The 13198-nt window shown below is 36.6% G+C and overlaps 2 protein-coding genes and 1 pseudogene across 2 annotated transcripts; 1 reads left to right on the forward strand and 2 right to left on the reverse strand.

The window, feature by feature from the left end:
- Nucleotides 1-213: 213 nt before the first annotated feature.
- Nucleotides 214-2232, reverse strand: LOC114738833 (RNA polymerase II transcriptional coactivator KIWI-like). The gene is made up of 4 exons (XM_028926890.1): nucleotides 2038-2232; nucleotides 1842-1947; nucleotides 759-781; nucleotides 214-592 (listed from the first exon to the last, which is right to left on the reverse strand). The coding sequence occupies exons 1-4, from the start codon at nucleotides 2164-2166 to the stop codon at nucleotides 533-535; spliced, it is 318 nt and encodes a 105-aa protein (XP_028782723.1). The 5' UTR covers nucleotides 2167-2232; the 3' UTR covers nucleotides 214-532.
- Nucleotides 2233-4264: 2032 nt separating this feature from the next.
- LOC114738828 (vacuolar protein sorting-associated protein 20 homolog 2-like) lies at nucleotides 4265-8302 on the forward strand. The gene is made up of 6 exons (XM_028926888.1): nucleotides 4265-4628; nucleotides 6726-6878; nucleotides 7149-7301; nucleotides 7522-7605; nucleotides 8022-8157; nucleotides 8262-8302. The coding sequence occupies exons 1-6, from the start codon at nucleotides 4527-4529 to the stop codon at nucleotides 8285-8287; spliced, it is 654 nt and encodes a 217-aa protein (XP_028782721.1). The 5' UTR covers nucleotides 4265-4526; the 3' UTR covers nucleotides 8288-8302.
- Nucleotides 8303-9308: 1006 nt separating this feature from the next.
- On the reverse strand, nucleotides 9309-12779 carry LOC114738827 (F-box protein At5g39450-like; annotated as a pseudogene).
- Nucleotides 12780-13198: the final 419 nt, after the last annotated feature.

The raw sequence follows: 13198 nt of genomic DNA on the forward strand, positions 1-13198 counted from the left end.
TTTGAAGATGCGATATAATTCAATCTTTCAATAAAATTCCACGCATCATATCAACATAAAATTTATAACATACTATGTTACAGCTCATACTCATCATATTTCATGCTAGGCACATGAGTTCGCCTGGTTATTAGAATATGACAGAAAAAACATAAATAACCTAATTTTAAATAAATTTGTGGGCAGCAGCTGAAATGCCAAAAGTCGAGCAAGTAAAAAGCATAAAACATGTAAAAGCAAATCTTAATGACATGCTGCTCTTAACGATAAAGGAAATCGCTAATCACTAATTAAACATACAAAAGTGCAGTCAAGCGTTTTTCAGGCATTAAAGAGGGTCAATTTCAAATCCCCACCTTCCACACCCCTATAAAAAACCCAGATCCCCAAGATATTTTCGGTAACAACTAACAAGGTCTTCATACTAAGGTAATTACATAATATTGCCCTGTCAGTGCCACTGCTAACCCACGAAACTAAAAGAAAATTCCAAGTTAGCAATAAGATTAATGTATCCACTTGATCTCCCTTCCTAGGAATCCTCCGCAAGAGCATCGTCAATTTTATCAACATGATCCCGAAGCACTTTCCACTGCACAGACCATAACGAATTAATCATATAGAATAATAATGACATCAAAATATTTGGTTCTCATTGTATCAAAATACACACACACGTTTGGTTCTCAGATACCTAGACCATAAATAAGACAGGAGAGGGAACTAACAAATCGATATCAAAAACTCTAGGGATTTACCTGGTCAATGCTCAGTGAGATACCTGAAAACAATGTGAATACGTCATTGTAGCTCATGTTTATAAATACGAAAAATTTTACAAGTAACAAAAAGCATGTACAATACTGACCAAGGAAAACAAGAATTCAACATTTATGTCCTATATGTCCCAACAGAGGGCCATTCTTGCTTATTTAAATTCTTTCAAGTATAAACATAAGCAGCGGACACGCACAAAAGCATGCACCAGAACACAGCCACACAAAATGTTATCAATATGAAAATAGAAAACACACACACAAACAAGTTCATTAAGTGCAAAAATTCAACCTTTTTTCTTAAGAAAAGATTGAAGTTTAGATAGTTTGTTCTACCTCCAACGAAGAAAGCACCACAATTGGCGGGTGCCTACCAACAAAGGATAGTTATCATAGGACTGCGGTCGATACAGCTCAACCATATAAATTAAGCTAACCTTTAACACAACAGGTTTTAAGAATATAAGAAAAAGATTATTAAACCAACAAAAGAAGGCATAAGCCAGGAAGAAAAAGATTCTTTAGAAGGGCAGAAGCAAGCACACATAAGTTGTCAGTATAAGTTAGCCTACAAAACACATGCTACGAGCTTTCCACAAACAGTTAGCATAGAAATACTATGTCAAGTATCAAAAACTTTTTAACTCCCATGTCACAATATGGGTCTTCCAGCCAAAAGAAAGAAAGAAAGAAAAAGGAAATCAATGACAAATTTTAGGCAGACGCAGATTTTTTTCTTTCAGCGTCCTATTACAATCAAAGTATTGTAACTGAAGCAACATTTTAAAGGCTACAAATCTAAGAACAAACAGTTTCCAAAGACTAAAGGCACGTTCATCCTGTTCTCCGAACAACAGCAAACGAACACAAGTGACGATCATCACGCATCAATAATCGATAATGCCACACAGACTGGTTAGTCGGTAATAAAAACCGGAGGCTATGAAAAGTGCAGCCATAAATTTCAATTGCAAAAAAAAAAAAAAAAAGTCTCTTCAAGGCAAGCATAAAAATGAAAGTTCAAAACCCTAGAATAAGCATCGAGTAATCAAGAGTTTCAAGAACCTTTCTTTCCAGGCAATTGCTTCCCATCCTTGACGTAAAATTCCCGAATATCTACCCAAATCCTGCCATTCCAGGTCCTCACAGTCACCCGTCTGTTCTTAGATATCTGCAGGAAGAAAAGGAGCAAATCTCCATTAACAAAACCCTAAGGTTAGCTAAGTCAATTCATATGGGTTGATATGGAGGGAAGGGGCACCTCGCAGACGACGATATCATCAGAGTCACCGGAATCCTTCTTTTGGAACTTCTTAGGTGGCGCGTGGCCCTCAGAATCGCCGTCGGAAGCGTGATCCTGGTCGTCCTTCCTCTTTCCTCTTTCGGACATCCCTGGAAGCAGTAGCAACGCTCAAAGTAACTTGCTTCTTCGCAGTCCCGACTCCGAGTGACCGTGTGCTGTGCAAGAGAAATGAAATCAAAATTATTAAAAAATGTACATATATAAAGCCCGGAAAAATAGGGATACATCTTTGATTAAAAATTTAATTGATAACTGTCTGTAATTTATTGTTTTTGCGTGTAATAATTTTTTTCCTGCGAAGTGCAAATCAATTCCCTTTATACAAATAAAATTTGTTTATGTGTAAGTCATCTTCTATAAGCAAACTAATTTTTTGTGTCCAAATAATATTTTATATAAATCATCTTTTTTTTATATAACTTATCCTTTTTTATATATAATTAATTATTTTAAAGACTATTTACTAACTAAATTTGTAATGAGAATTTTTTCTAATTTTTCCTGTAAAGCCTTTTCAAATCTAGAACTTGGAGGCGCGAACCCGAGGGTAATAAATAGGGAAAATTGCTAAATGATCCCAATTGCAAAATTGAACCATGAAATTTGTTTTGCTTAAGGATCTTGAACAGTACAAATTTTCTTGGGTTTGTGCAGTTTATCTCTTTGTAAAATGAAAAATATTTGCACGCAACCAAGGACAGACTATGCATAAGTGATAGTCTCCCTTTGTGTTTGCTTAAATATTTAATCACTTTTTTAATTTTCACTCAAATTAATTATGTGTTTCTCTCATATATTTTTGCTCATTTATTTTTTCATCCCAGTCATCAATTTCATAAATAAGGATATATTAACCAATATTTTGATGTACATTGCATAATTAGTTTTTACTTATATAATAGGATTGGAAATAGTAAAAGTAAAATCATAGGTTGATTGCGTTTCATATCAGTCTTTAACCAATAACAACACTTACGAGCGGGCAGAGGAACAAGCGCTGCAACGATTTTATTTTATTTTAGGCTAAAGTATATTCCTTACTTTCCTCTTTTTAATTTTAAAAAGCATATTTTTTATTTTTTTATTCAATTTGATACTTGTCATTTCATAATCAGAACTTATTATTTTTAGATGAAATGTTGTCATTTTTAATTGTTTTAAATGTTATGTATTAAAAAAACTCAAGACATGTTTTCACAATTAGGATTTATTATTTTCAAATTAACTATTATCATTTTTAACTAATTCATATGTTATGTATCTAGAAAAAATATGTTGTTAATTCTAACTCTAGACTTATTATTTCATTATCAAGATTTGTTATTTCTAGATAAATTGTTATCATGAGTTGAAGCCAAAATAAAGAAGTTAGCTTATGTTTTTTTTTTTTGCATAATAATGTTAAGAAATCTTTTTAACTCAATAGTTACCTATCATTTTAGCAACAACCTGGTTAGGGGATTTCTTTCCTCCCCTTAAAAAAAATCCTACCGGCAGCCACCTCGTCGGTAGCCGGTGCTGGAGCTCCGAAACAAGTAAGCTACCAACCAATTGCTGACGGCTGGTCGTCAACGTGGTAATTCTGTAAAGGGTCCAAACTTTTTTTAAGAAAAAAATAAGGGGTATTTTTGTATTTTCCTTGAATATCAAGATTTTAATTTAAGTTTACTTCCTTCTCTCTGGTTTTGAAGTGTTAGGTACTTAAATTAAGATATTATAATTTTAGGCTTTTTTATCTATCGTTTTCCCCTGTGATTTTTCCCAAATCAAATTTAATTATTTACTTTTGTATAGAGTCTTAAATATATGTACACGAATAGTGTTTCGATCAACAAATTTTGTATACAAACACATAATGGAAAAAATACAAGATAAAATATTTATTAAAAATTAAATTAAAAAAGAATCATTAACAGATAATTAAATATTAAATATTTAGAATTAATATAAATTTATCTTAAGAAGATGGATGGCAAAAAAAATCTTAAGAAGATGAACCAACAATTAAAAAAAATTAAATAGATCAGTTTATGAGTTGGCCCAAAAAACTCTATTTGAAATTAAAAAAAATATTTTCTCTAACAATTTAATGAAATTTCACGTTATTCATTATTGCGATTGAATTTGTTTGCGCTCCACTTTCCGTACCTATTTTTCTTCGCTGGCCGAGGTTGGCTTGTTTGCTTTCACGCCTTTGTGATAGTCCAAAGGCTATTCCAATCCGAGTCTTCCTCGCTGGATTCTGGTGGTCTCTGCTCTTCAACTGAAAATTTTCTGTGACACGTACAAAGAAAACAGAAAAACCTACGACGGCTTTATCTGCGTCGGGAAGCTAGCTCTTCATTGATGAGTTTCTGACTTCCTTTATGATCCCAAGCTAAAATCTTGTTTTCCTCCGATCAATCTCTGGTGGTATAACCTTCTCTGTCACAGAACGTACAAAACTGATGGGAAATTTATTTGTCAAGAAGCCAAAAGTAACCGATGTGGATCGAGCAATCCTCGCGCTCAAGACCCAGAGACGGAAGCTTGCTCAATATCAACAAAAGGTTCCTTCTTCTTTTTTCTTTTTTTTTTTCAATTTTCTGTTTTAATCCTTTGGAGGCACCGATTAAAGTTGTGTGTGTACATTCTCTATCATTTGTTTGTGCAGTCAGTCAAGGATTTGGAATACCGAAATAAGAGAATTTTCAGGCTTATATTAGGGAATTTCAAAATTATAAAATCCATTCACTGTTTCAGATTGCATGCCAATGGCAGATTGCCTTGTTATGCATGGCTTTATTCTTTCTGTTATTTCATTTCACTTCATTTTTTCAAGTCTTAACTATTGGGTAGGGGATAAAGAAAAGAAAGAAAGTAAGATTCCTTCGGCTATGTGTTTGCTTTTACCAAAGCTTATTGAAATTCTTCAAAAAAAAATTGCCATTACTCGGTTAAATGCTTTTGGATCGTAAACAGCTTTGTTGATGTATTTTCAACTTGACTCAAAATGTCTTGTATAGATGTCATGCTTAAAGTAGTTTTGCCATGACAGTTAGATTGTAACGCAAATGAAAAGGCGGGAAAATTTGGGGCTAAAATTGATTATATGAACTTGTTCTCCACTGCTGAAATTATAATATGTAGGTTACCTCAAGTCACTGACTTTGGTGTCAGGACCGATTAAAATTGGGCTGCGACTCCCTGCGTGGTAAGTTGAGGTTGTGAGATTAGCACTTAAGGATTTTAGTCCCATCTATTATACAAAAGGAGGTAGTTAATAAAATGGCTAATCAATATTAATTATCAAATTGATATAAAATTTAAATCAATATCAAACCTAACTATTTAGAAGCCATAAACAATGTAGCTTGTTTCTTAGACTTTGTACGATGCTTTGGGAACCTACCTAGAGAGGAAAAATATGCGGTAGATTGAGTTTATTTTGCTGAAATTATCCACAGCTGGGAGTTTTTTCTGCATTTGAGTTGTTCTGGAATCACTTTGACAAATTTTGGCTGTTGGGATAGCATGTTAGGTACACTTTGGTGTCTTAAACTGGACTTATGCTTGTAAAATTTATCAACTTTGAGGAAATAGTCAAGAAGCATTTGTAGTTCTTTTTGGGGATCATCTTTCTTGGCTTGAATGACTATTCCTTTATAATCACTATTATGCTTCTTTAAGTGAGAACTTGCATCTTAAGCACTGTGGTTCTCATCAAAATACTTTATCTTATGAGTTCTGAGCCTTGTACATTAAAGATTTGGAATGTAGATTTAAAGTGCCCACCATAATAAGGTTAAGCAGCTAGTATTACAGAGTTTTGTTCTTCAATTTGATTGGAAGTATAATTCTTAATTTTTTCCCCTTCACTGCCACTTGTGCTTTTGATTTTTCATAAAACAAGGAAGAATAAGCCTTGGGAATTTGAGTCACTGTCTCTTATGTTTTTCTCTGTGTTCTTTCCCTTTGATACAGCTTTTATTGTGCTCCAGTTCACTCCATGTTCTGGCAAAAGAACTCTGTTAAAGTGTTAATTATCTCATGGAGAAAAAGGAAAAATAAATAAAAAAAGAAAAAAAGAGCACTGTCAATGTAATTAGTATTTGCTAGTGTGTCATCATGAGCACATAATGACAAAGGCCTTACATTTCATTTTGTGCGCTAATGTGGCTACAACATATTTTGCACTGCATATTTTGCACTCTGACATGTAATAAATAATAAGTACACTTGTAGGGAAAATTCTCAAGCTGGGGTGAGATTACGCCTGTTTATATGGATGCCATTATATGTTTGTGCAATGCATGCATATATCCCTGCCATGCAATTTACAGGGACAATTGCACTTCATTTCACAACGGTGGCCTGTACGTCTAGCCACGCAAATGCTTGAACTTCCACAGAAATCATAAAAGTATACTGCACCTTGTGAACGGGATGTTAGTTGTGAAAATATCATAGCTGAACACAATGGCTGCACTTTTTGTTACAAGCTAGGAAGTGAAACTGTAGTTACACATCTGAGCGAATTCAGTATCACCAGAGTTGTATAAACTGCCCAGTCAACAGTTATAGTGTTTCATTTAGAATTTCTAACATTTGGATAGTGTGTTATTGGATATTTGACCTTATGTTCTTTTGTAATTTTCTTGTTCCAGCTTGATGCTGTTATTGAAGCTGAGAAGCAAGCCGCAAGAGACTTGATCCGTGAAAAGAAAAAAGACAGAGCCTTGTTAGCATTAAAGAAAAAGAAGACGCAAGAAGATTTGTTAAAACAAGTTGATGCCTGGCTTATAAATGTGGAGCAACAAGTAATAATTTAATATTAAATTTTGTTCATTTTTTCTACTTAATGATTAGATCAAGAGCTGTTCAAGATGGCTTTATAATTGTCTTATGGTATATAATTTAGTTTAATGCTCCTTTCAATTGTTATTCTGAAGTAATGAATGACACATTAGTCGTTGGTAATTGGTAAAGCCTCGGTGATGTGCTATCGTTCACCATAGCGCCACAAGGCTGCTTTACTTATAGTTGATTTTTTGCATAGAAGTTACATGCTGATTATCCCTTTGGTTCAGTTGGCAGATATTGAACTAGCAAGTAAGCAGAAGGCTGTGTTTGACAGTTTGAAGGCAGGTAATGATGCAGTTAAAGCCATACAGAGTGAGATAAACATTGATGATGTTCAGAAGCTTATGGATGATACTGCTGAAGCAAAGGCTTATCAAGATGTGAGCCTGACATCACTTTCATCCTCATTTGTGCTGCTTTTATTGTAAAACCATTGCACTAGGTTTCGGCTAGTTTGGTTGAGTTTTAAAAACATGTGGGAAGTAGTATCTGGCTATTTATATTTAATTGCTTTTTTCTTTTCACATTTCCTTCTCAGGAAGTTATTCTGATGATATTGGATACTAACTGGTGGGCGGCATATTTGTGTTGTTTTTGAAGGAAATTAATGCAATCTTAGGGGAGAAGTTATCTGCAGAAGACGAGGAGGAGATTTTAGCAGAATTTGAGGACTTGGAAACTCAGGTACATGGATTGTCGACTTTTTCTTTATAACAGCTACTTTCCAATGTCATCCAACCAACACTGTTCTATATTCCAGTCGAACTTCTTTATAATCTCTAATATGAATGATATTTTTGCTAAGTTGGAATGCGACCTGTTTACTGCAATTGACTGTATAAAGCAACTCCCGAGTAATGCTTGCTTGTGTCTTAAAAGGATTCAACTTGTCTCTGCATGACCTGAAAGTACTGAACTCATGAATATTTCATGGCATGATTAATTCCAAATTGGGAATGCCATTTGAAGAAATGAAATCATGAGCCTTGTGGGTTAGAAGACTTCTCTCGGTTGAAGGAGGCATGGATGTTCAATATTGTGCTCCTATAATTTGTTTATTCCACAGTAATTAACATGAAATTAAATTGTTTTCCTTTCAGCTTATGGTTCAAGACCTTCCTGAAGTTCCTACCACAGAGCCTGAAGGCATCAAGGAGGAATTGGACCTTCCTGATGTCCCAACCAAAACACCTGTTGCACCTGCAAATGATGCTGCAGTTTCTGCAAAAGCAAAAGGTGTGTGTGCGCGCGCGCACGCGTGTTTTATCACCTCTCTCCCACTTTTCCGACCCTCCAAATTTTGAAAATAAGCTTACTGTTGGTTATTGATGGTGTTACAGTTATGGAGGAACCACTTCCAGCTTAAAGTGCGTGGCGGCTGGATGAGGCGGCAGAGCATCTGGCTTATATATTCACGTGCTACTCCAAACTTATGCAATTGCCGGAATTTAGGTTGGCTTTAGTATCTTCAGTCCCTATGACATTGGATTTGTACAGAGATGCTTGTATATTTTCTTTTGTTTTTTGGCCAACGAGATGCTTGTATATTTTACCAATTCAACGTAAATGATATTACGGAGAACACCAAATATTTTATTTTGGTAAGCACTCTTGAGCTCGTGATGGACTGTTACAGAAATAACGGTATCTGGCATGCATAACTATGCACGGGGGGCCCCTTCGGTTGCAAGAGACCGGCCCTTTTCAGTGGAAAGGAGAGAGGATTTTGTTAACTTTTAACGTTTGATTCACAGATTATGCTTTCTAAGTGAATGGAGATTCATCCCAGAACTTGATTGCCCGATTCTTAAGTGAATGGAGAACCATCCCAGAACTTGGAGAAATGGATAGTTCCTAGATGAATGGTTCCTAGATGAATATCTGTTCTTTGGTTTGGTGAGGATTTCACTCCACATTTTCAGAGCTCAATATCTGTTCCACCTCTTCGCTTCCATGTGGCCCTCTTCATTGTTTGATAGTTCGTTAACAAAATACTTTGCAAATTCGTATCCTTGAAATTCTGATTGTGCCTGCTCTTGTATTTATATCCTGGAAATCCGCTTTCTTAGAGTTTACTTTTGAGAACAAAGACTGACCTATTTTTTTTTCTTAGATGGCAATGTGATTATGTAGATCCAAGGGTTTCGTTCGTGCAGTTGACTGTTCAGTTATATAATTGTGTTATGGAATGATTTTGCACCGAAATACGATATATATCATATATGATGCGTAATTTGTATTGCACAATTGTTATGCACGATTTGATTCTATAAATGAGACCGATTTAATTAAAAGCACAGCATTCCAGATTTACATGTTCCCTATGTCCTGTACATTATATTGCCTTTTATTCTTTGACATCTTAAAAGGAAAATGTAGAACATTTGTCAATCAACAATAATGGGTTTTCTATTTCGGCCATTCAATAGGATAGCAAATAATGAGATTACAGTATGGGATTGTACTTTGCTTCACACAACCAATGTCACAACAATCATATAACAATTACCAAATGAGTACAAATCATTATTGTGATCCTGTATAATTTCTACCATTTATAATACAGAGTCATACAGCATCATATACCCGTAAGGTTGCGAGGGCAAAGCTTATTCTATTACATTAATAATCTATAATGCACCATTTGTTATCCCAAAGACTGCCTCCAACTTAGATCTCTAGAAGAAAGTGACAAGAAAACCTTGACAGCAGGAATTGCAACTCACAAAACCAATATGTTTATAGTAAAGCCATTCTTCAAACTTGTTCTGATGTCATCAGCGGGGCAAAAGGAATTGAATTTCCAGCCATTAAGATACTAGTGTTGCTCTTGCCTGTCAAAAGAAGAAAGCAACCCCAGCTTAGAATGCCTTTCATTTTAACTCTAAAGGGGATAATATGCTTCAGGGAAACTAGCAGAGAGGGTCAACCATCTTGAGATTAGTGTGTGAAGTCTTTTCCCATCATGAATTTTCTGGATTATGAAACAAATCTAAACAAGGGCAGTTTAATTAACCAAAGAGGCATATAACCATGTCTATATTGATGTCACACATATTTCATAAAATAAATTGACAAACTGATGCAATACTGCTGGCATGTTCATGGGCATTCCTCCTTTCCAGTCTGATAGATGATATCTGATGGAAACATGTAAACTTATTTCAAAAGCCAAGTTTTACAAACCAATTGTGCTAGGTTACTTGTGAATGTTATTGACCAGTTAATCCTACACAAAAGAAAAAAGAAAGAAATAAAAAGCATAGAACGTATAGTGTATACGACACATTCCCAAGTGTGACAATTTATTCTCAACTCAAAAAAGCAGTCACCTTATAAATTGACAATTCATCTGCCACTCTTGATATTATAGGGTCAAATTGATACCAAATTCTGAAAAGTGGGGTATTTACAGGCCTATAAAAAAAATAGGAGCATAGGGTACTGTGCAGAATCACTTGATTAATTATAAATCAATAAGAATTTCCCTTTCTTTTAAACAGATATGTTTCAGAAAATGAAAACAAAAATGTTTAGGTCTGTAAATTCTTGCAGTGGCTACCTTCTTAATTTATTTTCTGAGAATCACGAACAAATTTGTGCTTTTTTCACACATGACAGTACACACACACAAAGGAAAGCATAATTAATCATCAAGGTACCTACTGTTTGCAAAACTGGGGGGAAAAAAGGATGACATGTTAGGGATAAGGCAAACCTTGGTGAAGGCAAATACGGGGAAGTGGTTTGAAAGCCAGCAAATACATTTGAGTAAGACTTCGTCAGATAAGAGAAATTGGCAACAGGAGACAGAGCAGGTACCATTTCACCTTTCTTCAAGAGGTCATGCAAGTTAAGCCTTTGCAAGGTCAAAACAGCCCTTGACTCTTTCCAAATAAAGGCTAGGACACCGTTGTTAAATACAAAGAGGGAACCAGGCTTTGATCCTGGGTATCTAAACCCATAACCAGTTGCAATACCCTCTCCCACAAAAGCATGCTCAATATTTACGGGAAAAGAATCCACATCAGCGTCCCAAGGAAAGGGTTCCGATGAAGGCTCATTGGTATTTACTATAAACATCGCTGAGCCATTGGGATGCAAGACATAGTGAGTGCCTTCCAATATTTTGGTTGCAATGAGAAGCTGTTGCCCCTCAGATTCCTCATAAGAGAGCAGCAGCAGAAAAAGAGCCTTTCCAGACTTGTCTTTGCTAGGCTTTCCAGGAGGCCAACCAAAAGTCCCTCCCCAAAGACCTGCGTATTCTTGGTCAACTGTGGGAACTGGCATGCGGAGCTTATAAAGAGCAAATCGGCTGTCATGCATATTTGGCCATGCTCGATACGAAGATAACTTTACTGTTGAGGCATGTAATGTTAGTTTAACTGCGTCACTCGATCTGAGAAATTCATCAAGTCGTGCATGCTTACTCTCGCTGCTCGAAGTAACCTTCTCAGAGACTGCATGACAGCCATTATTTGAACTAGATTTTCGGAGGATATGTTTAAGGCTATGCCAGAAAGCTCCACCAAGGCTTTTTCTCTTGTTGGAATTTCTGTAATTAATCACCTCGTCTGAAGGTGTGCCAAAAGCCCAGGAACGAATACTAGTTGGACTTCATCCAGCTCTAATTGCACAGCACCAACTGCCTCTTGGGAGCTAGCTTTCTCATCAATCTGAATACCATTAGAATTAAGCTTGTACATTTGAATAAGTAGACTTCTTCTTTCTGACAAGAGCAACAAATCTTTCTGAAAGTTGTCCTTGTCCACACTAAACCTAGGAAATAAGGGTTCAAGTGCCATGTCAGGAACCTTTTGTCGAACTTGACAAGTAATAATCTCAAGTAACCTTCTTCTATCACTGAAACCTAATTTGCTAAAGGGAACCACCGACTCATTATTTCCGGTCCAATGTGATCTAGACAGTCCACCGTTTGAACTGCAAATATTTCCTGATAAATCCCCGTCTGAGCGGTGTACCATGCTGTGACTCTGCAAAAAAGTATCACCACATTTCTGCTGCGTGGGCTCAATCTCAAGCAATAGCACATTGCAAGTTCTTTCTATTTGTTGATGAAACCAGGATAATATAATTAATTCCGTTCTCTCTTCCATGTAGAAAAAATGCTGTTGAACCATCAGAGTCACCAAGAATTTCAAAGACGGGTGCCCAGAGAATCGGACCATCCTCCATGCCCAATGGGCCAAGCTCCTGGGGAATAACCCGGGCACCCAACAATAGAAACAAAACCAGGAATGACATAGACTACATTACCAAGCTCAGGATTCTGATGAACCCACATACCAACTAATGGTTGAACGCTGGTAAGAAAACGGCAAAGTGCCTTATAAGAGGACACACCTTTTCGCCACTCAACTATGTCTTTACGGGGCAATATGTCAACCATGTCACATTGAGTGAGCCAGACCTTTTCAGAGGCCGCAAGAGCGTATAAACTCCTGCAGCACAGACAGCTGAGATTACATACATCGCTTGGCGAGAGGAAGTGGGAGACGATGGCAAATAAATCATCGGGAAGAGTTTGAAGCAAGCATGAATCGAAGGGTTTAGATAACATTATGATCAAACCAAAATATGATTGTCAGATATGCGAGTACAAAATTTACACCAATCAAGCATCAAATGCACCCATGGCCGGACGCAAACAACTGCAATTGATCAAAGAATTAACACGAACAGAGATCCAAACTAACAACAAATCCAAACCCCCAACGCAAACCTCAGTTGTCGCGGGTAGCAAGAATCAGTAACGGAAACAACAAGCAGAAGAATGAATTGGGCAGTCTCAGATTTTGCGGGGAAAAAAGATCGAATTGAATCGGTTCGAATTGCCTCCCGTGTTACTGGAATTCTTGAGTTATTGGGACCTAACGGAGAAAGAAAAGCAAGAATTGGGGATGGGAGAGGTATTGACTGAGAGGAGTGAGGACCCAGGTCCTGTAAAGTGACAAAGACGACGCCTTGATTCGTTAAAACGCGCCGTTTCATCTGGTTGATGCTTCCCCAGTTCACACACACACTCACACACATGGACGGGACGATCAGCGTCGGAAAGATTAAAGTGGTGGCAAGTGGCGGAGAGGGAGAGGAAATTCTGCATGAACTGTGGAGAGCGAACCAATGTTAAATCAGCTTAAAGCAGAAGCCAAGCCCCCAAAGTCCAAACTCAGTGACCCCACCACTCGTCCTTCTACCCATACACTCGTATTTCCACGACGACTTACCAAAGACAAAGACCATGACTTTGTGTTCA

This window comes from Neltuma alba, unplaced genomic scaffold (genome assembly GCF_004799145.2).
Source record: "Neltuma alba isolate B1F8T4 unplaced genomic scaffold, ASM479914v2 tig00013694_pilon, whole genome shotgun sequence".
Taxonomy (NCBI): Eukaryota; Viridiplantae; Streptophyta; class Magnoliopsida; order Fabales; family Fabaceae; genus Neltuma; species Neltuma alba.

Bases quoted from the DNA above. Each gene is read 5' to 3' on its own strand.
- LOC114738833 (XM_028926890.1), bottom strand. From the start codon at position 2,166: ATGTCCGAAAGAGGAAAGAGGAAGGACGACCAGGATCACGCTTCCGAC. The intron at 1,948-2,037 runs GTGCCCCTTCCC...TTCTTCCTGCAG, and splicing joins ATGATATCGTCGTCTGCGAG to ATATCTAAGAACAGACGGGT. The intron at 782-1,841 runs GTTCTTGAAACT...CATTGTTTTCAG, and splicing joins GCAATTGCCTGGAAAGAAAG to GTATCTCACTGAGCATTGAC.
- LOC114738828 (XM_028926888.1), top strand. From the start codon at position 4,527: ATGGGAAATTTATTTGTCAAGAAGCCAAAAGTAACCGATGTGGATCGA. The intron at 4,629-6,725 runs GTTCCTTCTTCT...TTCTTGTTCCAG, and splicing joins TTGCTCAATATCAACAAAAG to CTTGATGCTGTTATTGAAGC. The intron at 6,879-7,148 runs GTAATAATTTAA...CCTTTGGTTCAG, and splicing joins TTATAAATGTGGAGCAACAA to TTGGCAGATATTGAACTAGC.